The sequence below is a fragment of the Equus quagga genome, chromosome 17, assembly GCF_021613505.1.
Source record: "Equus quagga isolate Etosha38 chromosome 17, UCLA_HA_Equagga_1.0, whole genome shotgun sequence".
In the NCBI taxonomy this organism is placed as follows: Eukaryota; Metazoa; Chordata; class Mammalia; order Perissodactyla; family Equidae; genus Equus; species Equus quagga.
In genome coordinates this window covers 6,936,695-6,962,767 of record NC_060283.1, presented here as the reverse complement: position 1 = coordinate 6,962,767, position 26,073 = coordinate 6,936,695, and the positions used below count along the sequence as shown (strand labels likewise).

General features: G+C 49.2%; 1 protein-coding gene across 2 annotated transcripts; it reads left to right on the top strand.

The window, feature by feature from the left end:
- Positions 1-417: 417 nt before the first annotated feature.
- Positions 418-26,073, top strand: POLA2 (DNA polymerase alpha 2, accessory subunit). Of its 2 annotated transcripts, XM_046644628.1 has the most exons (18): positions 418-873; positions 3,790-3,914; positions 4,409-4,500; positions 4,905-4,962; positions 9,313-9,419; positions 11,507-11,700; positions 12,337-12,425; positions 13,687-13,842; positions 14,377-14,439; positions 15,132-15,174; positions 18,186-18,310; positions 18,908-18,946; positions 19,643-19,716; positions 22,796-22,904; positions 23,425-23,531; positions 24,380-24,439; positions 24,691-24,817; positions 25,571-26,073. In XM_046644628.1, the coding sequence occupies exons 1-18, from the start codon at positions 795-797 to the stop codon at positions 25,718-25,720; spliced, it is 1,797 nt and encodes a 598-aa protein (XP_046500584.1). In that variant the 5' UTR covers positions 418-794; the 3' UTR covers positions 25,721-26,073. The 2 variants fall into 2 exon arrangements, with proteins under 2 accessions (XP_046500584.1, XP_046500585.1); XM_046644629.1 differs by lacking the exon at positions 13,687-13,842.

Sequence of the window (26,073 nt, the reverse complement as noted above, 5' to 3'; positions counted from 1 at the left end):
GCGCAGAGATCACGAGGGTGACAGAGAAGGGACGACACGCTCTTCCCCTCGCGCGTTGAGCACAGAACGTTCGGGACGTTCGCGGGCGTGTACAGGACAGCGCCTGCGCACCCAGGCACACGACCGAAGGACGACGAACGTGCGTCACGGAGCTTCGCCTGGCAGGCGGTACCTGCAAAACAGGCGGTGGAGAAACGCGATTTCGGCACGCGCAGCCACGGACGCCGCGCGCCCCAGCGCTGTTTTCGCGCCCTTTGGAGACAACTGCGCAGCCGCCGGGCAAGCAGACTGCTAGGCGCAGGCGCGGGAGCGGGCGTGTCAGCGTTTGTGCGCACGCGCCCTCAGACGCGCGTGCGCGCGCGGAGTCGGAAACCCTGAGAAGGAAGCGGAGGGGAAGGGGTGGGCTTAAACCCGCATCTCGCGCATGCGCGCGCTGCGCAAACCATTTGGCGGGTTTTTCTTTGCTGATCTATTCTGTTCCCGTCATTGAGATGCTCAGCGGTAGCTTTTAGGAACCAGGACGTTCTCCCAGGGGAGCGACTTCCCGAGATTTCTGCTCCCGTCCTTCGGGCGTTTGGGGGCTTCCTCCACACTAAAAAAAAAAAGTGTTTCTCCGTGACTGACGGCTGGGCCTTCTGGTCGCTTGAGGTCTTGGGCCATTTGGTCACCTTCTGTCTTGGTCCCCCGGAGGTTGCAAAGATCAGAGGGACCTCGTCGTGCTCATCGATCTCCACTCCCGTGATTTCTTGGACTCGGGTTGGAGCTGGCTGGGCCCGGCCCCCAACTGGGTCGCCATGGCCGTGTCGGCCCAGCGCCTGCTGGAGGAGTTGCAGATCTTCGGCCAGGACTGCGAGGAGGAGCTCATCGAGAAATGTGAGTCCCTCGCCCCCTCCCGGACCCCTAGCCCGGGTCCACGCTCTCGCTCCGTGTTCCCAGCGCCTAGAACCCAGAGGGGAGCGCTTCCACCTTTCACCTCCCCTAGGTCGGACTCGGTGTGTGCGAGATGAGCGGTCAAACTGGGTTTTGGGATTAGGGATGTGGGGGCTTTGAATGCTCACGGGGTGCTGCTTGGATCCCAAGTCAAAGATAAGAAGACGAGGCACGATTTGAAGTCAACGCAGTTCCAGAAAGGGTGGGATTCGGACGTGCCAGGTTCACAACAGACCTGGCGGCATCTCCAGAGTTGGGAAATTAAGCCTCATAACAGAGCAAGAGGTGTTGGGATTTTGAAATGGAGCTTTTTACTCCTGCTCCTCGCTTTGCAGCCTGTCCCTAAACTTCTGCTAATCCATCGCTTCTTATCAGAGCTGTGGGTGGTCTGTGCAAATAGGAGGCCCTTGGGGTGGGTTCCTAAAATTGAATTTCAGCTTTGGAAGGAACTTTAGGGAGCTTGTGAGCTGTTTACAGATGGAGAAACACACAAGGAGATAAGAGGCTGAGCTGGTCTGTGAACCCACATCTCCTGTCCCGGAGTCCAGTCCTATTAGCCAGGCTCTGGGGCAGCGTAAGGAGTTGTTGGAAGCAAAGTCCTGGGAGACGTGGAACTTCTCAGCTTTAGAATCAGGATAAATGTGCACCTGCCTTAACTGTTCATCAAGTTTGAACTTCTTTTTTAATATATAAAACCAGAATGCAAACAGTTAATTTCTCATGAGAGATCAAAATACTTCAAGTTCTGATGCCCAGTGCATTCTCTTCCTAAAAGGAAACTTAAACGAGAAGCCCAATCATAGTCAGAAATTTATTCAGTGAGCCTAAAATCAAAACAAGAGGAATTAGTTGTGTGAACCCAGTTTGTGAAGGCTTCAGTCCAAGATGCCTGTTGCTTCCATCTCACATAGGACCGACATTGGCAGTGGCACCGGAATTCTAGATTTTGAATTCATAATCACCACCCTCAATGGGACTTGGATATTGCCCGACAATCATACCGTATTTTTCTGGTCTTTTCACTCTGAATCTTCTAGATGATTCTTTTCCACATTCTTCTCCTTTGACATCCTTCTGTCCCGCTCTCACTCTCGGCTGATCAACTTACTTCCTGTTTCACTGACAAAATAGAAGCAATTAGAAAACTTCCATAAGCTATCACCGTTACTTCTTGCCACCTACCTGTATCTGTGCCATATATTGCGCCTTTCTTCCTATTACAGGGAATAAATTCTCCATATTCTTTGCAAAAGCCAAACCCTCCACTTGAGTCCTAAAACCCATTCCTTCTCATCTTCCTAAGGACATCACTCTGGTAATTCTCCCTTCTTACAGATTTACTATTTTCCTCTCTATAAGATTTTTTTCCCTAACAGCATAGAAATGTGGTTCTTACTCCCGCCTTTAAAATACTCTGTGGACCCCACTTCCCACTCCAGTTCTCTCCTTAATTACAGCAGACCTCCTCCAAAGGCTTGCCTGTACTTGCTATCTTCAAATTTTTCCTCCTTAAACCCATTTCTGTGGGTTTTTCATCCCCACCACTTCACTGAAACTGCCCTTCTCAAGGTCACCAATGACCTTCACTGGATAAAGTCAGTGGCGAACTTTCAGTCCTCATCTTGACTGATCAGCAACATTGACGCCATTCATCATGTCCTGCTCTTTAAAGCACGTTTTTCTCTTCACTTCTCGAACACTACTCCTAGTTGTCCTGCCTTGCTTGTCACCACTTCTCAGGCTGTGCAGATTCAGCCTCATCCTGAGCCTCAAGATACACTTGCTCCCTTGGTGATCTCACCTGGTCTCATGGCTTTACATCCTATGTCTTTGCCGAGGAGTCCCAAATCTATATCTTATCCCAGACCTCTTGCCTGAACCGCAGGCTGGTCTGTCCATCTGGCTACTTGACGTCTCCAGTTGGATGTCTCATTGGCATCTCGAACTCTGCGTGTCTAAAACTCAGTTCTTAGTGTCTCTTCCGTCTCCTCAGAGTAGCTCTTCGGGCTGTCTTCCTCACCTCAGTTAGCAGCAGCTCCACCCTTCCAGGTGCTCAGGCAAAACCCGCCAGCATCGTCCTTGACTCCTGTCTTCCTTCACACTTCACGTCAGCAGATCCCACTGGCTTTACCTTCAGGGTGTATCCCTTCCAGAGTCCAGCCACTTCTCCCCCCTCCACTGCCTCCGCCTTGAGCCAAGCTACCCTCACCTCTCACCTGGATTTTGCCACGATTCTCTTAATTGGTCCCCCTGATTCTGCCGTTGTCCCCTTCAGATCATGTTACGGTTCTGTTCAGACCCTCTAGTAATTTCCCAACTTGCTCAGACTGAGTACCAACCGGGGTAATCACAGTGGCCCACAATCTGCACCCCCTTTACCCCTTCGACTCATCTTCTGGCTCCTTCCTCGCCGCATTCCAGCCACAGTGGCCTCTTGCTTCTCCCTCAGGATCTCTGCCTGAAAGCTCTTCCCCTACACGCTGCATGACTCCCTTCGTCCTTCAGGTCTTTACTCAGATATCCCCTTCTCGATGCAGCCTTCTTCCCTAATCACTGTCTTTAAAATGGCCACCCCCTCCCCCAACTCTCTGATCCCTTTCCGAGCTTTATTTTCCTACATAGCACATTTAGCCATCTAACATACCTGTTTTACTTATTTCTTTGTTTTCCGTCTCCCCCCACTAGTAAGCTTCATGAAAACAAGGATTCTTCTCTGTTTTGGTCACTTTTGTGTTCTCGTGCCTAGGACAGTGCCTGGCACTAGTAGGGCTGAATAAATATTGATTGAAGAAATAGAGGATTATTTTCTCTTTTCAAAAAATAAACTAAGTTCTCACATGTGCAATTTTCCTCCCACAGTGTTAGAGCTGTGCGTCTACTATGGACAGAAAGAGGAGGAGATGGTGGATGAGCTGATTGCCTTCTGCACCAGCACACATAAAGCTAACATTACCTCAGAGACCCTGAACTCTTTTGAGCATGAGGTAAGAACAAAATGTGAGCGATCGAATGATAGAATTCGCCATTTCTGTTCTGTAGGGGAGGCGGTGTGATATCGTGAGAAGACAGTGGGCTTTGGAATCTCAGGCCTGGATTCCAGTCCCAGTGGGAGCTTGGGGAAGCTACTTAACGTCTCTGGGCCTCAGTTTCCCTCCTGTCAATGTTTCTAGTAATCCATATTTTTTATGATTATTGTAATAATGAAATGAGAATGGATATAAATCACCTAAAACTGTGCCCAGCAGGTGGTAGGTCTTCAAGAAATAATTGGCGTTATTATTAGAATTGTTATGTGTTGTAGAGAAACAGTCACAGGATAAGTATTTTTAGCCTAGCGTGTGCATCTCTTAATTCTTACTTTGAGGATTTGATATCTTTGATTATATTTCAGATGCCTGTTATTACCTCATGGCTGTGGAACATACCTCCTCTATTACTTGCCTATGGAATAATATATTTGTTATCTTTTATTCCTCAGTTTCTGAGCAAAAGATTGTCCAAAGCCCGGCACAGTGCCTCCAAGGACAGTGGCCATGCGGGAGCAAGAGACATCGTTTCCATACAAGAGCTGTATCCTTTTCTGTGGAAGGTCATTGCATCAAGCCACATGTCATATTTTATAATTTTTCTAGAGTTCCATGTGTAACTTAAAAACAAATAATAAAAAGTACCTAATATTCAGATTTCTTATTTAATCAGTCCTTGTCTTAGATTTTGGGTGGAAGTTTATTGTTTTGCTCTTTTTTTTTTTTTTTTTTTTTTGCTGAGGAAGATTTGCCCTCACCTAACAGCTGTTGTCAGTCTTCCTCAATTTTGTATGTGAGCCCCTGTCACAGCATGGCCACTGATAGATGAGTGGCATACATCCATGCCCAGAAACCTAACCCAGGCCACCAAAGGAGAGCACATCAGACTTAACCACTAGGCTGTCAGGGCTGGCCCAGTTTATTGTTTTTCTTAACCAGTGTTTTTAGAATTGAAGTGGAGGAAGAAGAGGAGACCCTCTTGAACTCTTATACCACACCCTCTAAGGTGAGCATATCGTGTTTGGAAATTGCATTCTACAAGTAGGATTTTTTTTTTCTTTATTCTAAAAATATTATCACAGCATTTCAAGTTCTGAGGGAGAAAATTAACCACTCATACAGTTGCGACTATATTTCACTTATGTGTCGTCCTTTCCGATCATATGTGTAAATGTTTTTTTGCTTTTTGGGTTTTTTTAAACTGCTTGTAGCCCCCAGAATGCACCACACTCCCCTTGCAAAGTCGCCCTTTATTTGTGGATTATTTTTTTCTTTAAGATTTTATTTTTCCATGGTTGTATATTTTTAGTTGTGGGTCCTTCTAGCTGTGGCATGTGGGACACCGCCCCAGCATGGCCTGATGAGCGGCGCCGTGTCTGCACCCAGGATCTGAACCGGCGAAACCCTGGGCCGCCAAAGCAGAGCGCACGAACTTAACCACTCGGCCACAGGGCCAGCCCCTGCGTAGATGTTTTTACGTCACAGCCGTCCTGTGAACACATATCCTGCTTTTCTCAGTTAACATATCATAAGATTTCTATAAATACACTTTCTCCACAATTTCTCTTTTTAATGGTTGCGTAGTTTTGTATCAAGTGGAGATCATTAATTGAATAGCAGTTCTGACGTTGGGCCCCAGTGTGAGAAGTAGGGTAGGGGAGAGGAAAAGCATTGCCCTCAAAGGCTGAGTCAGAAGGCCTCGGTGATCTTGGGTGAGTTGTTTTCTCTCTCTGAGCCGTGGTTTCCTTAGCTATAAAATCAGGATTCGTTTGTTGGTTTGGTGAGCAGCTACTATGGCCAGGTGCTGTACCAGACACTGGGCAAACGGTGGGGAATGAAACAGGCGTGGACCGGCTATGCTCTCAAGAAGCTCCCAGGAGGGCTTGAAGATAAAATGAATAGGTCAAGGGCCAGGAAGCGCTCAGTAATAATGGTTACTCCTTATGCAGAATAAACTTATGGAAACCCATATACATGGCGTAAGCCTTAACTTTTCAAAGTAAATGACATGAGAAAGAAGGTAAGCAGTTTAGGTGTGCCCATGGAGAGCAGGAAAGCTAAAAATGTGCCCTATGAAGGTGCTAACCAAAACCAGGTGCGCATAATATTAAAGGGAAGAATGAGAGTTCCCTTAGCTTATTGAAGTTGGAGAGATTATAAAATGAACACTTGATTTTCACCTTAAAGTGGTCCTTTCCTAGAATCTGCATCTCTGTAAAGACACCTCCGTTCTTCCAGTGCTCAGGCTGGGACCCTTGGAGACCTCGAATCGTCCTGTTCTCTCACACCCCACATCCAACGTATATGCTGGTCCTGTTGGGCCTCTTTTCAGCATCCAGGCCCTCTCATCACCTTTCGCTGCCACCACCATGTCCCCAGCGCCGTCGTCTCCTTCTGCATGAGTGGGGCAGCCTAACTGGTACCCTGGCTTCTTTCTGTCTTGCCCACCTCTGATCGATTCTCCAGACAGCAGCCAGAGTGCTCCTTGCAAATGAAAGGCAGGCCAGGTTTGTGTTGCTCACGGCTCTCCCTGGCTGTCCATCTTCCCTGGTAATATTCAGAGTCTGGACCAGGGAGTCTGAGGCTCTATCTGAGCTGGCCCTGCTCCGTCTGTCCTCCTTCCACTTTCGTCCTTACTCTGTCTCCTTGCTTTTCTTCAAACACACCGAACATGTGCCCACCTTGTCAGTCCCCGTCAGAGGGAACAAATCTGTCTAAAATAGCAACCCCCTCCTCTCTCCTTCCTTCACTTTCTTATTTTGCTTTATTTTTCTCAACAGAACTTAATATCATGAGACGTCTTATATGTTCTGTGTTTTCATCTGTCTCCCTGCATTAGAATGGAAGCTCCTTGACGCCAGAAATGTTGCCTTATTCACTTCTGTTTTCCCAGTGCCTGGCACGTTAATAGTTGTTGAAGGACAGACCTTCCTAATAAGGGCAATTGGTTGGCTCTCTAGGTAGGATCAAGCAGAATTGCAATACCTGGTGGGACTACCACAATGTCGATCTGATTGACAACTTCACAGCTCCAGAATTTATCTGATTTGACTGTCCAGGGTTGATCATATTCTTGGGGACTGACTCATGGTAACCCAGCTCTCAGTAGACTGATGCATAAATCAGATGCAAATTTACTGTGGAAGTATAGACCCTTCCAATGACTGAAACACCTTATTGAGGACACCCCATTCCTGCTACAGAAGTACTTAGGTGGCTCGATTACGAATCAAAGTTTGTGGCCAGGGAGTCAGAGCTAAGTGAGTGGGATTGAAAGGAGCAAACAATTTGAAATATGTGTCTGGAGTTCAGAGGAGACGCAGTATGGGTCCGGGCTAGAGATTTGTAAAATGCTCAGAACGGTACCCATCACGAGGAAACTGCTCCGTCGTCGTTAGGCCAGGCATCAGTGGCAGCATGATAAGAGTCATGCCAATGGCCTTTCCCAACAAACAGTGCCACGGTGAGGTTGCCCGAGCCTTGTCAGGTCTCAGGGGCAGGTGTCCCTCTTACAGAGATGAATGTGTCAGCGGCCTTAGCTTATCACCATGAAATATTTGACGTATGCAATCGGCAGCTCATCTTTTGTCTCCATCCTCCCCGTGTAAATCTTCTGGTTCTAACTTGGCTTTCCATGTGAAAAAAGAGAATCTGAAGATTTGAAGTTCCCATGCCACTGGCATTATATTTCTGGTAAATTAGTAAGCTGGCATCCGTGGCCATAGTTTGTTTCTGTGTGGTGTGAGAATGTGTTTCCCCAGCATGTGAGAATTTGGTCCGTTCGGTGACTGTGTTTCTCATTACGAATGAATAAGCTGGCGTGTGGTATTAATCATGGGTCTCGTGAGCTTGGTTAGAGGGAGCACATCCCCAGGGAGCGTGACTGCAGTTGGCTTGTTGACCATCAGGTTTCCCCGCGAGGCTGTGGATAGCGCCCGAGACCGCACGGGTCCCAGAGCACCATCATCTTGCCGAGTCCTGGGAGACAGACTCTTTCTCTGCAGATACCCCTCCCAACATGGGCCCGAGGGTTCTCTGGCCCACTGGATATTAGAAGCGTCTTTTTGGGAGAATCATTTGAGAAAATTTATCAAAACCATAAAATCTTTTCCATCCTTTGGCCCAATAATTCTCCCTAGTACGAATCTCTCCTAAGGAAACAATCCAAATTATTTGGATTGTTATTGGGAATGTTAGATGCGTGAAGATGGGCATCTCAGCATTATTTATATTTATAGTCACCCAAAATTACAAGGAGCCTATACGTCCAGCAGTAGAGAAGTAGTAATGTAGTAATAGTGTAAATTATTATATATCAATTTAATCAACACAGCTACTGTAAAGGATAAAGATTGTGACAATGTGGGAAAATGCTCATAATTAATATAGAACCAAAAAATCAGTATATGTAACACTTAAGCAAAGGTTTATATTAAAACTAAGATTGTAACTATTAGAATTTGTAACTATTAGAATTTTTGAATTGGAAAAATGTTATAATACTAAAAAGAAATATTAAAAAGTAGCTATTGTCTAAGAGTGGTGGCATAGGAGTCTCGTGTAAATCCAGTTTCCCTTCCAACTGCTTAAAGATGGTTTTGAATCTCCCGCAGTCGTGGCCAAGAGGCCGCTTTGGTGGCATAACCGACCTACGCAGCCAGGGGGAGCCCAAGAGCAGGGAAAGCTCTGCAGACCAGCCGGCGTCCTGGTTGCAGTCCGGGCAAGGATTTTGTCTTTGCTCTGCCACAGTCAGTTATCCGAGACTTTGGGGAACAGTAGATCTCTGAGCTGTGGGTGTCCTCCTCCATCCTGGGCATATCTGTGGATTCTTGTTGATGAGCAAAAACCAGAAAGCAGAAGTGACCCTCACTGAGGTGTTTGCTGGTCACTCTCCAAGTATGCGCTCAACCGTGTTATCTGCCTGGAATCATTCCCTTCTTTAATTTTGAAAATATGTGGTAGGTAAATTTGCCAAAATTACAAATCAGAGTTTGTGACCAGGGAATCATGGTCCCGTCCCTTCTCAGGAAATGTGTCCGTGCAGGTCAAAACTGTAGGCAAAACCCACACTCTCTCTAAAGCAGAGAGAAGCAGGGAAAGGAAGGGGCTGCAGGAACGATTTGACAGGACAGTTACCTGCTTTTCAATCCTTTTTGGTGAATGTTGGGTTACAGCTGCTGAAGATTTCTCTGTGGGATTATGCGTGGAAGATGGGGCCTGAGGAAGAGAACCAACTGAATCCGACCTCACGCCCTCCATTTGGGCACTGTTCCCCCTTTCTTCCTGAGAAATTGTACACTTAATTGGCAACTGGAGTCTTGAGTGACTGGGATTTCGTTTCCCGTTTTGTTTCTAGGGTTCTCAGAAGCGAGCTGTCATCACCCCAGAATCCTCCCTAACAAAAAGGAGGGTGTCTGCTCGGAGCCCCCACCAGCTCCTCTCACCGTCGAGCTTCTCTCCGAGGTATGGATCAGAGTGAATTCAGCTGCCAGAAAGCAGGCTGCCCTCCCCTTTTTCCGGTTACCTGGCAGAGACTGACGACAGAGTGACTTTTGAATGTGTGCACATGATACCTCGGCATGACTGGCTGGAAAGTCGAGTGCTCTCTCCCTCCTGCCTTCTCTTCCAGTGTGGAAAATTACTGTTTCTATGGTAATTAGGGAAGCTCACTTTCCACTCACTTTTCTGGGGCTCGTTTCCTAGATCAGGAACTGATATCTTCTACTGAAAACAACTTGTCTATTCAGAAGTCTGGGAGTCCTCAGTCTTACCAGTAGAGGCAAATAGGTTTTCACCTGTTTCTGTTAGTTGGTGTGTTGTTGGGTTTCTCCTTTTTGTTTTTTTTTTTTAATCTAAAGTATTTATTTTTTAAAATGAAAAGCACGTATCTTTGTTCATAATGTTGCACAACGTGTTTATTGTTCCTCGCTCGGGTTACAGCTAGTTTCTGAGGGTTTTCTTGTCGCTGTGAATCCACACTGACTGACTTGGTGTTTTATCCCTGCCGCCACCTCTGCACGTAAATCCACAACGATGCCACGTGGTTTTTTGAAATCCGTAAATGACACGTCTCATATTAGAGAGTTCCACAGGCGAGGGCTCTGCTGAGTAGAGGAAAGGTTTTTAGGTGCTGCCACGTCAGGATGAGGCGAAGGAAGAGTACTGTTAACCATTTAGGGAAATACTAATGCCAGGGGTCACCACCTCGACTGTGGATCGCTTCTTCTAGACTAAGCAGAGCTCAAGCTTTTTCAGCTCCATCGCTTTCATAAGGAGATGATAGCAATCCTCCAGGATGAGTGGTCATTGGATTCTGAAGGACAATTTGACTTTAATTGGTCCACTCCTGCTTTGGGGAGTTCTCAAACTGTTTTTGGAAACGAGCTTTCTAGACTTAGAAGGGCATCTTTGAAACCTGGTGGATAGAGATGGTTCTCACAGGTGTGCCAGGCCTATTACAGCAGGATGTTCCCTAAACATGCCATGCTTTGAAAGCTGTGGATGTGTTTACAGCTGACCTCGTGTGAGCGGCTCATCGAGTTAAGGGCCGGCTGTAATGGATGTCCCACGGGGCTTAGTGGAGCGGAGCCTGGGGAAGTTGGCGATAGGCTGCCTCATCATTTTTAAACGCACACTAATAAAGCTGACATCAGAAGGTGGCTTTGTAATTTATGAAAGTAACTTGTAAATTATTCAGGTAGAGGCTGCATTGGAGAGAGAGAGAATTAATTGAGCTCATTTTCTGTAGCCTCTCTGTGGGAAGAAGGACGATGGCACGAGGGTGATGGTGCCCACACAAAACTGGTTCCTGGGAGGTTTGGGTGCATTAAAGGAAGCCTGTTTTAAATAGCCCTCTCTGTAAGTTGCATTCACAGCAAAGGATTAGAAGCCCTCACTGTTCTAAGCAGATAGCAACATCTGAGTGTTCCTGGAGGTGTAATTTACCAGTCAGCCAGTGGAAACAGGAGAACATGACAGTTGAGCCCCGGAGAATGGAAATGCTTGCCCCCCAGCTCACTGAATTCATTACATCTCCACCGCCATGGACACTAGGAAGTCTGCTTAATTTCATTTAACTTCATTTCCTTGTTCTTTCTACTTTACACTGTATTGTGAGCTATTGTATATATGCACAGCGGCTTTTGGCTTGTCCACAGTTCCAGGCTCTGGTGACGTTCCAGTAAATACTCAAAATTCATAAGAAAGAAAAGAAAATGGTACTTGAAGCTTGCTTTGTAATCAATTCAGAGTTTGGGTTTTGTTTTGCTTTGTTTAGTTTTAAGCCAAGAGAACGACCTTTTAAATATGTCTCTGTCTCGAAACTTCTCTAAACACATTTGCTATTCCTCAGCCTGGTATTCCTCAGCCCCTCATTCCTGAAATTCCTTTCAGGTCTGGGATGTCCAACCCCATTAAGCTGATTAGATTTATAAAATTCAAGGCCAGCTTGACATTTCTTCAATCCCCATTTCTAAGAGGTAACCTCATTTTATTCCTCTCTCCCTTTAGATATGAATACAGTCATGTTAATCTGTTTTGCCTCCAATTAGTGCTACTCCTTCTCAGAAGTACAACTCGAGAAATAACCGGGGAGAAGTGGTCACCTCCTTTGGCTCGGCACAGGGAATGTCGTGGTCCGGGAGAGGAGGAGCCGGCAACATCAGCTTGAAGGTCGTGGGGTGTCCAGAGTCCCTCACCGGGAGCTACAAATCGATGTTTCAGAAGCTCCCAGACATTCGAGAAGGTAATTATTTGTCCCTTTCAAATTCTGGAGGCTACAAAACCAGCTGGAAGGGTTTAGAGTAAGTCACGAAGCTTCAGCTAGGGCTGGTGGAACGAGCTCCGAGGTAGCCTTTGAATAGAAGTTGGTAGATGTCCTCCAGATGCCCCAGTTAGTGAAGGGACAGGAGGTGATGCTCCGAGTGATTCTGCCAGGTCACATCACTTTGCTAAAGAAGAAGCACATAACCATCGCTGAGTAACAACCGCTCGAACTATGTAAGGGAAGCCGATTCAAGTACAGAGGGAAGTGAGGACATTTATGGTTTCTTCCTGAAGAACTGGACACTCTCTAGGGTGGGCTTGACTTCCGTAAATCTCATCGACAACCTGAGTAAAAGGAAGGCCGGAGGGTGGGGTCCGTGTTGGCTCTCTGGGATTGTGCCATCCAGGGGTCCCCTGTGGCCAAATGGAAGGCCAGATTCAGCCCCCACATGCTGGGAAGTCGGCTGGGGCTTTAGAGAGTACAAATCAGCCAGATGTCCTCAGCACCCTTCCTGCTTCTGGAAGGTGACTGACTGTACTGTTTTACAAGGTGCTGTATTTTCTCTTCTTGGCAAGTGAAATGTCTGAAACACGCTTTCCCCCCCTGGGATTTCAGTTCTGACCTGTAGGATAGAAGAACTTGGCAGTGAACTCAAGGAACATTACAAGATTGAGGCTTTCACTCCTGTTCTAGCCCCAGCACAAGTAAGAGTTCTTCTAATAGTCCTTCCGAATTACTGTTGTCTTTTTAAATCGATGGTAGAAAGGCATCCTCTTGCTTCCTTTTTTCACGTCTTGTCTGGGTTCTAGTTAAAACATCTGTCTTGGTTGAATTTGGTAAAATGGGTCCTTCTGAAGAAAGACTTATAAGTGCTCTCTGGTTTGGTGACCAGAGAGAGTCATTTTCTTTGCACTTGGATGAGGGTCTTGCACATAAGCAAAGACCAAAGGCCCTAAGCGTTCAAGTGTCAGGATATGACGACAAGAGCAGGGATAGGATTTCCAGAAACAGTGACTCAGTCTCTCCCCTAGGTTGGTCTCTGTCGTTACGGACCAACTGCTGCCAGTAATATCTTTAAATCAAGATTTAATCTGGCATATGTTCCAGTGCTTTCTCTCTAGAACGTTTTTTAATCGAAGAGGAGATGTGTTCTAGAAGATTCTGTGAGGTACCTCTGTCATATGTTTGCTTTCAGAGAAGAATGACCAGTTGGGGAAGATATGCAAAACCACGTGATATAAGGAGGTTTTGGAGGAATTGGGAGGAAGTAGTGGAGGGGAGGCTGGGATGCACGGTCTTGTAGGAAAGGATTAGGCTTCCTCAATTTGCCCCCAGGAGTGGGAACAGGACAGAGGAAGCCACGGGGAGAGAAATTTCAGCTCAGTTTAGCCAAGAACTTCCTGTTAAGAGGCAGCGTGGTGTGTGGTTATCAGGTCATGGCTCTGGAGCCTAACTTCCGACCTTCCAACCCAGGCTTCACCCACTGTTTGACCTTTACTAAACGATCTGACTTTTCCATTGCTCATTTTTCTCATCTGTAAAACAGATACAACAATAGTCTCCACTCGCAGTTGTGAGATTAAATGAGTTAATGCATGTAAACCTTTAGAACCAAGCCTGGTACTTAGTAAGCTCAATGAATGTGAGCTGTTATTAACAGAGCTATCCAGAGATGCATGGGCAGCCGTGGGGGTGCGAGGGCAAGGTCTCCTTCGCTAGAGATACACCAGCTTAGACAGCCACTTAGGGGTCTCAAGCATTGAGGGGTGGGCAGACTAGATGCCCTTTAAGAGTTCTCACCCCCGAGAGTCACTGATGATGCTTGTGGTCACCGCAGACTCAAAATGGTGCCCCACCAAAAAATGTTTATTGTTGTTTGGGGTTTGTTTTGCTCTTCACTCCGTTGACTTCAGATTTTGAGCTCCTATCCCAAAGACTGTCGTTCTTATCTTGCACCTTCGGTAGGAGCCTGTCATTCTGCTGGGCCAGATTGGCTGTGACAGCAACGGGAAGCTGAACAGTAAGTCAGTGATTCTTGAGGGGGACCGGGAACATTCCTCAGGCGCTCAAATTCCAGTGGATTTATCTGAACTCAAAGAATATTCTCTGTTTCCTGGACAGGTGAGATGCATTCCAATCCCCACGGGCTTGCAGCCATGCCGTTTCTAGTGTGTATGGTGGGCTGTGGCTTTAAGAATAAGCATTTCATCACTAGCCAGCTGCTTTCCACCTCTGATGCCATGAGGTGTGGCTGGAGCACAGGCCCAAGAGCGGACACTGGTGTAGGGATTCTGACTGTCCCCTGTACGCCCTGACCTGGCTCTGGGACCTGCTGCCCTGGTTCACATCCTAGCTCCACCAAATGAGGTGTGACTATCGCTATGTTACTTAACCTCTCTAAGCCAGAGTGTCCTCATCAGTAAAATGGGAATAATAATTCTTCCCTCATGGGTGTGTTTTAAAAGTTAGATCATCTGTGGAAAACATTATTATGCTAACGCAACTCCCTTAATTTGTTTTCTAGACAAATACCCTTAAGTTTACAATTACAAAATGAGACTAGCTAGACGATACTTTTGACCATATCAGAATCATTTATTCCAGCCCTCATTTATCGCCCCTGTTTTGCAATCCTTTTTGCATCTTGTCTTTCAGGTTGTAATAATGGAAGGAATCAACACGACTGGTAGAAAACTTGTGGCCACCAAACTCTACGAGGTACCACAGTGGTCCCCCACCTTCCCTCCTGGTTTGCTGCAGGCCCAATATGGGCAGTTCTGTCTGTCCTAGAAACCGGTCTTTTTTAAGAGTTTGTTTGTTTGCTTCTTGATTCTCTCTCACTAGAGTGAGAACTTACCCCTGCGTCATGGGTTCGCACACTTTCTGTAAAGGGCCAGACAGTAAATATTTTAGGCTTTGCGGCCCTTACAGTCTCAGTCACGATGACTCATCTGTGCCCAAAGCAGCCAGAGACAACCTGTAAACCAGCGAGTGTGGCTGTGTGCCGGGAGAGCTTTATTTACGAAAACAGGCGGGAGGCAGATTGGCCCCCGGGCCGTGGTTTCCCCCTCCCTGCTCTAGGCGGGAATCCTCCGCAGATTTTCACAGGATGCGAGGAGAAGCAGCGGAAACCCTGTGCTCCCATCCTTTCCCAGAGGGATGCTGGGTGTTCTGAGTTTAGCCGTCACCTCCCATTACTGGGTTTCTTTGCCACTCTGAGCAGTGGAGCAAAATGGCTGGTACCATCAGCTCTGTGGGCTTTTAGCTTCAAGGTGCACAACCAACCTAGGGGCTTTCTTCCCTCTCTCTCACCCCCCCGCCACCATCCTCGCACGCACACCTGCAGACAAGCCTGCATTCAGGCTGTGCCTGGGGCAAGACCTCAGTTTAGCTTTTCTCCTGTTTTTAAGGGTGTGCCACTTCCATTCCTTCAGCCCACCGAAGAGGATAGAGGTGAGTTTTGGTTCCAACATTGTTTTGCCAACAATGGGGTGGTGGACAAGGATCCAGGAGTGCGGTTCCTCAGGCCCCGAGAAAGCTTCCAAAGCTGTTTGAGAGCACAGTGACAGAGCGCTAAGGGTGACAGCAGATTGGTGGGGTCACAGGCCTTTGGTGGAACGCAGGGCTCTGAGCCTAGTCAGCTTTGTCCGTGTTCTCACCAGGTTCTGACTTCATGGCGCCTGTTGTTCAAAGATTAATGTTTAACAGGTATTGAACGTTGCTTTGAAAAAAGGAAAGACAGGAGCAGTTTAAGAAAGAATTTCTTTAAGTGCAATGTGGTATCCTGGATTAAATTTTGGAAGAGCAAAGGGACATTAGTGGGAAAATGAGTGACGTCCATTTAACAGTAATGTACCAGCATTATTTCCTTAGCGTTGACAAAGGTACCACAGTCATGTAAGCTGTTAACGTTAGGGGACGCTGGGTGACAGGTGTACATACAGGAGCTCTGTAGTATCTTTACAACTTTTCTACAATGCTAAAGTTATTCCAGAATAAAAAGTTTATTAAATAATCAGGAAAATTTCTATTTGGTAATAAATCTAGATGGGAAAAGACAAAAGGAAATTTTAACAAACTTCGCTTCAAAATAATTCAAAGCATTTTTGTGAGCAAAGTAGTAGACTGTTGAGGCTTAGCAATGCGATGGCCAACGCTGGCATACTGTCAACACCCCATGCACATTAATACAGTCATGCGTCGCTTAATGACGGGGATGCGTTCTGAGAAATGCGTTGTTGGGCGATTTCGTCGTTGTGCAAACATTACAGAGTGCACTTACACAAACCTGGATGGTGGTGCCTACCACCCCCCCGGCTGTATGGTACTAATCTTATGGGACCGCTGTCGGATAGCGGTCCAGCGTTGACTGAAACGTCATCATGCATGACTGTGTTGCGTGAGGTCGTTCTTAGAGACGGCCTGGAATCAGGAAGGAAATTTAGGAGTTTATGACATTGCACGTTGTCTCAGAGAATATGTGTTTATGGCAGTAAGAGTGGTGATATTAGATCAACTCCGGGTAATGACAAGACACGGACATGGCTGAGATGCCCAGGGCCTGAGCTGCGGGCCCAGGAAGCCTTGGAAGCAGCTGGGTTGGTTGTTACCAGATGTCCTGTGTGCGAGGTATGGGGCTCGGTGCTCAGGGAGACACAGAACAAGATGTGGGCTGTGCCTGCCTGCACTTGCTGTTTACTCTGGGGTTTGCATCTCCTGTAGGCTCCTCAGAACAAGTTCAACTTTCTCCCCTCCCCAGCACCGCATGAAACTTATTCTTCTTGAATTTTCTCTCGGTTCGTGGTATTGCCGCTCTGGTAGATGAGTAATGGCCCCTGATCCCTGGAACCTGTGAATGTGTTACTTTATATGGCAAAAGGGACTTCTGAGGTGGGGAGAGTAGCCTGAGTTATCCAGGTGGGTCCGCTGTAATCACAGGGTCCTTGTAAGAGGGAGGCCGGAGGATCAGAGTCAGAGATTAGACATGTTAGGCTGCCGGCTTTGAAGCTGGAGGAGGGACCGTGAACCAAGAATGCAGGTCACTCTCTGGAAGTCAGGAAAGGCAAGGAACCAATTCTCCCCTATAGCCTCCAGAGGGAACGCAGCCCTGCCAGCCCCTTGACTTTAGGACTCAGAGCTCCAGAGCGGTACGATAAGGAAGGTGTATTGTTTTAAAGCACAAAGCTTGCGAGCCTTTGCTTCAGCAGCCGTAGGAATCTGGCACAGCTGCGTGGAAAATCAGGGATCTTTGGATTCTGTTGTTGTGAGCTGCAGAAACTGGTTCAGACTAACGTAAGACTAAGAGGATTTGTTGGGGGGAATGCAGGTGGCTCACAGACTGGACAGGGCTAGAAATCCAGGCTTAGAACCAGGAGGAGGACCTAGCAACTCCAGGTTCCAGGTAGCAGGAATTCCCCAACCGTCTCATCTGGTCACCTCTGCTGGAGTAGGTCGGCTCCAGCCTTTTTTCTGTCGTTGGGTCGTTCACCTTGAGATTCCAGAACCCAGGAGGAGAGGGTGAATGGCTTAAACTGGATCCCATGCTGGCGTCTTGTCTAGGGGAGGACAGTGCACCTCACTCCCAGTCCCCCTAGACTGCCTTTTGCAGGACGGGCAGCTTCTCCAGAAGGAAAGCAGACGCTGTGAGGAAGAGGGCAGTGCGTGAGGGCGGCCCAGCAACAACGGCGCCCCTGCACCCCGTCCCAGTCGCCTCCAGTCCAGCCTTGTGCCCCAGGCTGTGTTTCTGCACTCCCCAGATAGCACATTCTGCAGCCCCTCTGGACCACTGATACTCCCTGTCACCACGCCCTCAAATCTCAGCGCTCCCCAGGCGCCTGCCTTGCCCTTGCTCCCAGAAAATTCTCCTTACAAGTGTAAGCAAAGTGAGATGAACCAGTCACAAAAGGACAAATGCTGGACGATTCCACTTATATGAGATACTTAGAAGTGTCAAAATCATGAGACAGACAGTGAATGGTGGTCGCCGGGGGCTGGCGGGGATGGGAGGTCAGTGTTTGATGGGGACGGTTTCAGTTTTACAAGATGAAAAGATTTCTGGAGCCGGGTGCTGGGATGACTGCACAACATTAGGAATCTATTTAATACCACTGAAATGTTTACTTAAAATGGTTAAGGTGGTCAGTTTTATTTTATATATATTTTACCACCACAGAAGGCACATCTCACTGATCAGTTCTCTCCTGCCGGCCGCTTCCCTCTCTCACTTATGCACTGCTAATAAAGCGCCTGTCATGTGTGCCAGCATCCTCATACTTACCTGCCTGTACCAGCCGGTGGAATGTTCTTTGAGGATGGGAATGAGGTCTCATTCATCTCGGATTCCCAGCGTTGCACACATGAAGAGGCTCTTGACTAATGTAATCCTGTGGCATTTTCCCCTAATTGTCCTTTTTTACCACCATCCCAGGATCTTCTAATCAACACTCTGATCCTTTCTGTCTTAGATTTTGAGCAAAGCATGGTGCTGGTGGCCTGTGGGCCATACACCACATCTGACAGCATCACGTATGAGCCCCTGCTTGACCTGATCGCAATCATCAACCGCGACCGGCCGGACGTCTGCGTCCTGGTAGGAAGCCCTCCTGGGGCCGCTTCGCGTGGGGACGCCGGGGAGTCAGCCTTAGAAAAAGGTCCACCGTGGTTCTACATCTTTAGGAAGCATGCCAGACTCTCCTCCTTTATATAAATATTTTTAGTTCTTAGTTGCATCTTTGGGGGGAGTGCATGGTCTACAGGCCTTCGCTTGACCCCAAAAAGCCCAACATTTTTCCCACCCTTCACTGATTTTGCAGTCTCCTTGCCTCTGTCTCGTTGCTCCAGCCCCTGAACTAATCTCTTTTTAAAGCTCACTGTCCTGCTGTGGGTGGCAGATTTCCCTCATGGGGTTTAGAAGGGCAGAAGAAAGCCCAGGGTTGTAGGAGCCAATACGACTGGTTGTGGGACCCTGGTGGCCTCCCTCCGTCCAGCTCACGTGCTTCTGCCTGTGATACAGGCTGGGTGCCCCCACCCATCTGGTAACCGTCGCGGGCTCTACAGGCAGCCTGGGAGGGGCAGGGGACGCTGGGCAAATGACTGCTAAGAGAGGTTCTGTGAAGGCCGCCGGGACATGTGTGGTTCTGATTTGTTCTTCTGGTACCTTTGTTTCTCCCCTCGGGCTTATTTGCAGTTTGGACCTTTCCTGGATGCTAAGCATGAGCAGGTGGAGGTAAGCGACGGGGTTGGGAGGGGGAGGTACTGGAAACTTGCATTCAGTTGAGCCCTTGCTGGTACTTTCATATCTCAGCGTTTATCCTGCTTCTGCAACAAACCTAGATTGATCCCTGTAGCAAATCAGAAAAACGTGGTAGCAGGGCATTTTTGATAAAGATACTGAATTTCAGGCCTTTGTTTCACCAGAATACAAGGCCATTTGGAAAGCTGAGGGAGGAAATTCGTATATATGAGTCCTCATGTTCCTTTGTGATGCTTGACGCTCAGGCACAGGAACACTGGCACAGACGCAGGTGCCCATGGGTCACGGAGCTGCGCATGTGACCGTGCCTCATCTGGCTGCTGCCCTCTGTGCGAGGACCCCCGACTTGCTGTCCTTTGATGCATAAAACACCAGCTCTTCTCCGGACAGCTGCCCTTTGTCTCTGGACAGTTTACCTTCCACAGAAAGGATTTCCAGATGCTTCCTTTGAGTCTTTCTCTCAGCTGATGTTCGAGAGCATTGCTTCTTCTCCATCTCCTTTCCTGCCCCCGATTAGGCTCAGCTCTCGGGGCAGAGACCGCGTCTCTTTCATCGGTGCATCTCCTGCGGTTCCTAGCTCAGCCGCTGGCACCTAGGGTCCTCTCACAAACGTTGGATCAGAGAGCCACACCAGCGCCTCCCCTCTAACTCTGCTCTCTGTTCTCACAGAGCTGTCTCCTGACGAGTCCGTTTGAAGATGTTTTCAAGCAATGTCTACGCACAATCATCGAAGGGACACGAAGGTCAGAACTCAAAATGCTTAAGCTTCCTAGGTTTCTCCAGGGCCCCCCATTAAGAAACTGAAACTGTTCGAGCGTAGTGGCAGTTCCGATCCTTTCATCCTTTTGAACTGTGGAGGTCGGACAGAAGTCTTGAACTTCAAGTGCACAGACGCCGCGTTAACAGGCATCTTTGTAAAACACAAACATACTTGAAAGGAGCGGCTGCGTGCCCTGTCGCCCCTCCCTTGCTCTTCCTTTACTCCCTCCCTTTTCGCTCTCCCTTTGGTATAACTCGTGTTCCCTGGGAATCTTCCCGATGATTCTGAGAAGTGTAGGATGGCTTACATCACAGAATCCCAAGAGGCCCCAACCATCGCGTCGTGTGAGTGATTGTTTTGGGGTGAGCCCAAGTCCTTCCCTGAGTCAGTGCTTCCCCACATCTCGTGGGGCGTCGGCAGTGGCTGGAGCAAGCCTGGTGGAGAGAAGCTCAGCGAGGGTGGGGATCTTGACTCCTTGCCAGAGGCCGAGGGGAAGGAACTCTGAGAGGCCACAGCGGTGATGAAAGAGACGTGCGGTTCTCATTTGAGAGAAAGAGTCCAGACTTCAGTGTTCCAGGAAGTCTCCAACTACAGTGAAGTTACTCAGGAAGCTGACGTCCTCTCTTCCTGTCCCTTTTCCTCTGGTGCCAGCGTTTGGGAGAAATTGGTATAGGTGACAGAACTTCCCCTCTGGGATCTACTGGCCTGGAGCTGAGCTCATAAAAAACAAACACTCCTGAGGCTAAGCTTTTAAAAACAAGTCTATAACAAAGGTGGTTTTTCAAACATGAGGTATAATCTTCCGCCTGTTGGCCGTGAGAACTGATCCCAGAGTCGATTAGTGGTAATACTACCTTCTCGAACCTCTAGTGAGGGCCAGTAGGCTAGGCCTCGCGGACTGGGAACAAATGCCCCTTAACCTACGCCAGAGTCGGGGGACTTGCATGATACCCGTGGCGGCCGGTGGCTGGACCTGCCCTTCTTCTCTCCCTTCCTCTGGTGCAGACCACACCAGCACCTTCCCTCCTGCCTCCCAGGTTTGTTGTGACCCTGAACGAGCTCATCAGACCTGGAGGGCGCCTGGGGCTCCTCAGGAGACAGACCCCAAGAACCAGGAGCAGCACTCGTGTCCCTGTTTGTCATCCCTCAGAGCTCCTCGGGGACAGGCAGGGCCTGGGTAGCCGCGTTCCATCGCTGGCTGGGTGCTCTCCATTTGAGATTGGGGTCTGTTTTTGGTTCCTCACCCCGTGTGGTATTGACAGCAGTGGTACAAACAAAGAACAGAGCAGGCATTGTTCCCCAGGGTGAGCGCCCAGCACCACCAGGCACTTTCATCTGCGCCCAGTGTGTGCCTCGTGGGAGGGGAGCTGCTCCACCCTTCCCCAAACAGTATATACGCGGGAATTTATTTTTATTCCCGAGAGGTCAGAAATGCAGAGCATTCAGCTGATTTATCAGTAAAAGCCAGAGCCAGTGAGGAAGCGCCTCCTCCGTCGAGGAGCTGAGCGGAGCCCGCCGAGTTCTCGGCCCGTTTGAGGGAGCGGCCACGAGGACCCTCCCACCGCGATGTATGAAGTTGTGCAATGCTCAGCATAGTTGGAATTTTCTTTCAGATCCCTCCCCCTACAGCCGGTCTATAACCACGAGCAGGAGGCTGTTTCCTCCTTAACCATTGCTCTTCCGGCACCCACACTGGAACAGAGCACATCTCTCTCTTCACAGTGGCCAGTTGCACGTCTGCCCTTTGTGTCCATCACAGACAGAGCCCTTGGGAGCTTTAGCACAGACTGTCCCATTCAGGCGACCCTCGGCCTGTTTGCCAGACTCCAGCACCCAAATTGGCAGACTTGAGTAATTATAGTGAACTTGTCAGTGTCAGAGGGATTATAACTAATGTGCAAAGTGCCTTTGGGCTCAAGATTCTGGTTTTCTGCTGCAGGAGTCTCAGTTCACACTTTGAGAGGCATGACAAACAAGTAACAAGTGTGACAACAATCACCACTACCTTTGTCCCATATGAGAGGCAGCCACATATCTGTACCTGCATCTAGGAAGGGCACACATTTTAAGCAAGAGAGGGAGCTGGAGTGAGGGCTATTGGTGGATTGTAACCATGTCCCCAGAGTAGCACCTTATGCCTGTTTGGTTTATGATGGGCCCCACTCTGCCAACCACAGCTGAGGGAACCGAGGAAATAGGACTTTTTTCCCTTTCCTCTTTCGTGTGGCTGGGGAGGATAAACCGTGCCCCGAGGATAAACCGTTTCCTCTTCACTATACGCTGTAACCCTAGAGACTCTCTTCCTGCCTCCATCAAAGGAATCATCTGCCTTCTCTGCTTTTACTCTTGCTCTTAAATATTTCTTTCGTATTGGCAAGACGGTCTGCTGGGAAATAAAAACTGAGGGCACCTCTTCCCTAGGTGAGAGGAAAGGGACTGGCTCTGGGAGAAGCCAATTGTGTTTGCCCATCCCTCGAAGATGTCTCTGCCTCCGTTGTTGTGATTGTGACCCGGTGCTTGGTTAGTCAGGAGCTCACAGTGTGATCTTCTAAATATGAAGGCGGTCCCCAGATCCACTGAGCATGCCCAGACCCTCCCCGGGAAGGAGCCCACCAGGGAGACCCTGTAACCAAGGCTATAGCCACATCAGTTGGCCAAGTGTGAGGATCAGAACATTGGTTTCAACTCTGGCTCTGAGGTTCTGATTCTTTGGTCACATCCTTGTCTTTCTAGATTTTCTCTATCTCAGTTTCTTCTCTTTTTCTACCAAACAACAGTCCCCTTCCACTTGCCAGTGGAAATCTCACAGAGCCAGGAGGAAGTATGTCCTGGGCCACCTGAGCCTCACTGAGGAGGATGTGTGTCAATCAGAACAAATTGTCCTTCACTCACGGGGTCCCCTGGGAAATAGCACCTGTCTTCATGGAAGAGGTCAATTCTGAAATTCTCCCCGGGAAATCAGGTCTTATACCAAGCTCTGACATTCTCAATCTGGCATCCAGCTGTTCTGACTCAACTGCACTCATTTCTCTCCCCCTTCTGATGATATTTCGACAACGTAGCTCCGGCTCCCACCTCGTCTTTGTCCCCTCACTGAGAGATGTGCACCACGAGCCCGTGTACCCACAGCCACCTTTCAGCTACTCTGAGCTGCCTCAAGAGGACAAAAAGGTACGAGCGCCCCCGCCTTGAGCAGCAGGCAGCCAGAGTGAGTGTGCCACAGGTGACCCAGCTCTGTCCCCGAGGGCAGAGGTGCCTTTTTAGGACATGCTCAGGGCCTGAATCTTAGGCTTCCTTTTTTTTTTTTTTTTTTTTTTTTTTTTTAGTTTTTATTTTATTTATTTTTTCTTCTTCTTCTCCCCAAAGCCCCCGAGTACATAGTTGTATATTCTAGTTGTGAGTGCCTCTGGTTGTGCTATGTGGGACTCCGCCTCAGCATGGCCTGACGAGCGGTGCCATGTCCGCACCTGGGATCTGAACTGGCAAAACCCTGGGCCACCGAAGCGGAACGCGCGAACTTAACCACTCGGCCACGGGTAGTAAATTTACAAATGTGTTTGTAATTTACTATGCGTTGGTTCGGTCCCCCCTTTCAGTGATCTCCCCAGCCCTTGGAGACCCCCCACTTTAATGAGGAAGAAGCTTCCAGTTTTGGTAGGCAAAGGTTTGCCTCGACTCTCTTCCATTTCAGCGAGTCCACTTCCTGTCCGAGCCCTGCAGCTTCTCCATAAACGGCGTGATCTTTGGCTTGACATCCACAGACGTTCTGTTCCACATGGGGGCCGAGGAGATCAGTAGGTAAGAGGTGTGTTCCTGTCCAGCAGGCAGCGAGGCTGGCCCTCTGGATCCTGGTCCTTTCCTTGGCCAAGCAGCTGCTTGACATTCTTGACCGAGGAGTCCGTTATGCCAAACCCTTGGGCCATTTGAGTTTCTCTGTACCCAAGGGGAGCGGTTGACACATTGTTTCTATCACCACTTGTCTCTACAGTGTTTGAGACCCCAAAGAACCACATCCTTTCTGTCTTTGCATTTAATTTACAGCCACAGAAGTTCATCTACTTTTCTTCCCTTCCCACATTTGTGACCTAATCAAGAGTGGGTGTCCCTGTTTGTGGAGGACAGACTGTAAATTTGCTCCTAAGGGTGTTCGCCTTTTCAGAACAGCATGTCGCTCTGCAAGGAGCCAGAGCCAGCCGGGTGTGGTGTTTAGTTCGGCAGGTCAGCTCTCCCATCACCACCGATGGGCGGGGGTGTGAAGCAGTTCCTATGCTCAGTGTGATGGGTGTGTGCCCGTTGGCTGAGGTGGGAAGTGCAAGTGTCACCCGAACTACATGCTCACCTCGCACTGGACAGACTGTGTGCTCTTGCACAATGCGGGGCTGGCTAATGGCCTGCCTTGGTCTTGATCGCAGGGACTCCTGCTCTCTCCCTCCTCCACCTAGGGTCCCGCTCCCTTTCTCATGTGGGAACAGACCAAGCCATCTGTGGGCGGGTCTTTAATCTTCCCCGGAGCCACCCTCTTGTCACCGAGCCTTGGCCGTGGAGCTTCTCTCCAGTCTATGAAATCCTCGAGTCCTCCCTGAAGAGAAACGGGAGCCGAAGGACAAGGTTCTACATTCCCTTTCCTGCTTCTCTTCCTTCCCCAGTTCTTCCGGAACGTCTGACAGATTCAGCCGGATCCTCAAGCACATCCTGACCCAGAGAAGGTGAGCTTGCTCGCCGGAACAGCCGACCCCACGGAGCGCTTTGGGGGCACGGAGCTCTGAGAGATCTGAGAGCCTTCCCCAGGCCGTGAGCAGGGAGCTCCACCTGGATGACAAGCCCGCCTTCTGTCCCCCTGATGCAGAGAGGGGAGGAAAAGACGGTCTGTGAAAGCCTGGGGTCAGTGACAGAGAGGGGACCCAGCAGGACGGGTGTCCCTGAGCCAGCCGCTGACTGTTTCTCTCCGTCTCTCTAGCTACTACCCGCTCTACCCTCCCCAGGAGGACATGGCCATCGACTACGAGAATTTCTACGCCTACGCCCAGCTGCCTGTCACCCCAGATGTCTTCATAATCCCGTCAGAGCTGAGATACTTTGTGAAGGTCAGTTTGAACTCTGCTTTTTCCCAGAAATGCCAGAAGCAGCCCTTGACTTTCCCTTCCAGACCGCCGGCCCTGTGTCTTTGGGGGTCCACTCCTGGGGCTGGTGGCCTCGTTTCTTTGGGGGAGGTGGTGGGACGAGAACAGAAGTCTGCGGTCAAACGCTTAAGTCAACAGCTCTCCTCAGACAGCCCCGCCTGGGAGCCCCGGAGGCAAGTGGGAAGGCCCTCAAACAGTGGTTCCAGAACACCCCGGGCCACGTCAGAGTGGCAGGACCTTCACACAGCACTTGCCTTCCCCCCTCCCCCCCAACTCTGCCGTGCCTCCCAGTGGGCTCAGCCTGAGAGCTCTGAGGAAGCGCTTGGGTCATTATCTCTGCCACCCGAGGCCCCGCCCACCCGGGGATGGGGCATTGGCTCCCAGTCCCCACAGGGAATCCACCCGCCAACCCCCTCTTGGCAAACCAGACCCAGTTCAACATCGAGAGGTAAACTCTGTTTCTTGGTGGGAGACAATAAACAGATCGGGTTTGTCTCCAAGTTTGGGAGCTGACTGTCTCCCTGCCAGGTCACCTTTGTTCTGTTTCAGAGACTCAAGAGGTTTCCAGTCATAAGTTAACCTCTTTGACTTAAGATGCATTTGGTTGCCCACGTTTCCATTTGATAAAGAAAGCCCTCTTTGGGGTCCAGCCGTTAGATGATTCCAGCATTTCCACCTCAGTCCCTTCCCAAACCCACGGTCTTCTCCCTTCCCCAGGACATCCTCGGCTGTGTCTGTGTGAACCCCGGGCGCCTCACCAAAGGGCAGGTGGGGGGCACCTTTGGCCGACTCTACCTCAGGAGGCAGACTGCGGAGGGCGAGGGGAGGCGGAGCCCCTGTGTGGCTGCTCAGGTGGTCCGGATCTGAGGATCCGGTCCTTTATCGCCCCCCACTGCAAGGGCCCCCGCAGACGTCCGACTGCCCCGGCGTAGGTCTCTGACAAGATCCCAACTGTTGGAAGGTGAAGGAGAGGAGGCAGCCAGCTGGGGAAGAGGCCGCGGGGAGGGGGCCCAGCAGGGAAGGCCTCGTGCAGCTGGACCCCAACTCGGAGTTGAGCTTTTCTGGAAGAAAGCTCTTGTTTTTTCATGGAGACGCGGAGTCCAGGGCGAACTGGCTGTGGATGCAGCATGCTCAGAAAAGGCAAGAAGGCCTCATGATTTTTTACATGAATCAGACACAGAAACAACTTTTGGAGAAATAAAAATAAATTCTGAGTGTAA

What these genes read in the sequence shown, in the direction of transcription:
- POLA2 (XM_046644628.1), top strand. Translation starts at nt 795, where the DNA reads ATGGCCGTGTCGGCCCAGCGCCTGCTGGAGGAGTTGCAGATCTTCGGC. An exon ending in CTTATACCACACCCTCTAAG is followed by an intron (nt 4,963 to 9,312) that starts GTGAGCATATCG and finishes TTTTGTTTCTAG; the next exon opens with GGTTCTCAGAAGCGAGCTGT. An exon ending in ATCATCGAAGGGACACGAAG is followed by an intron (nt 19,717 to 22,795) that starts GTCAGAACTCAA and finishes TCGACAACGTAG; the next exon opens with CTCCGGCTCCCACCTCGTCT.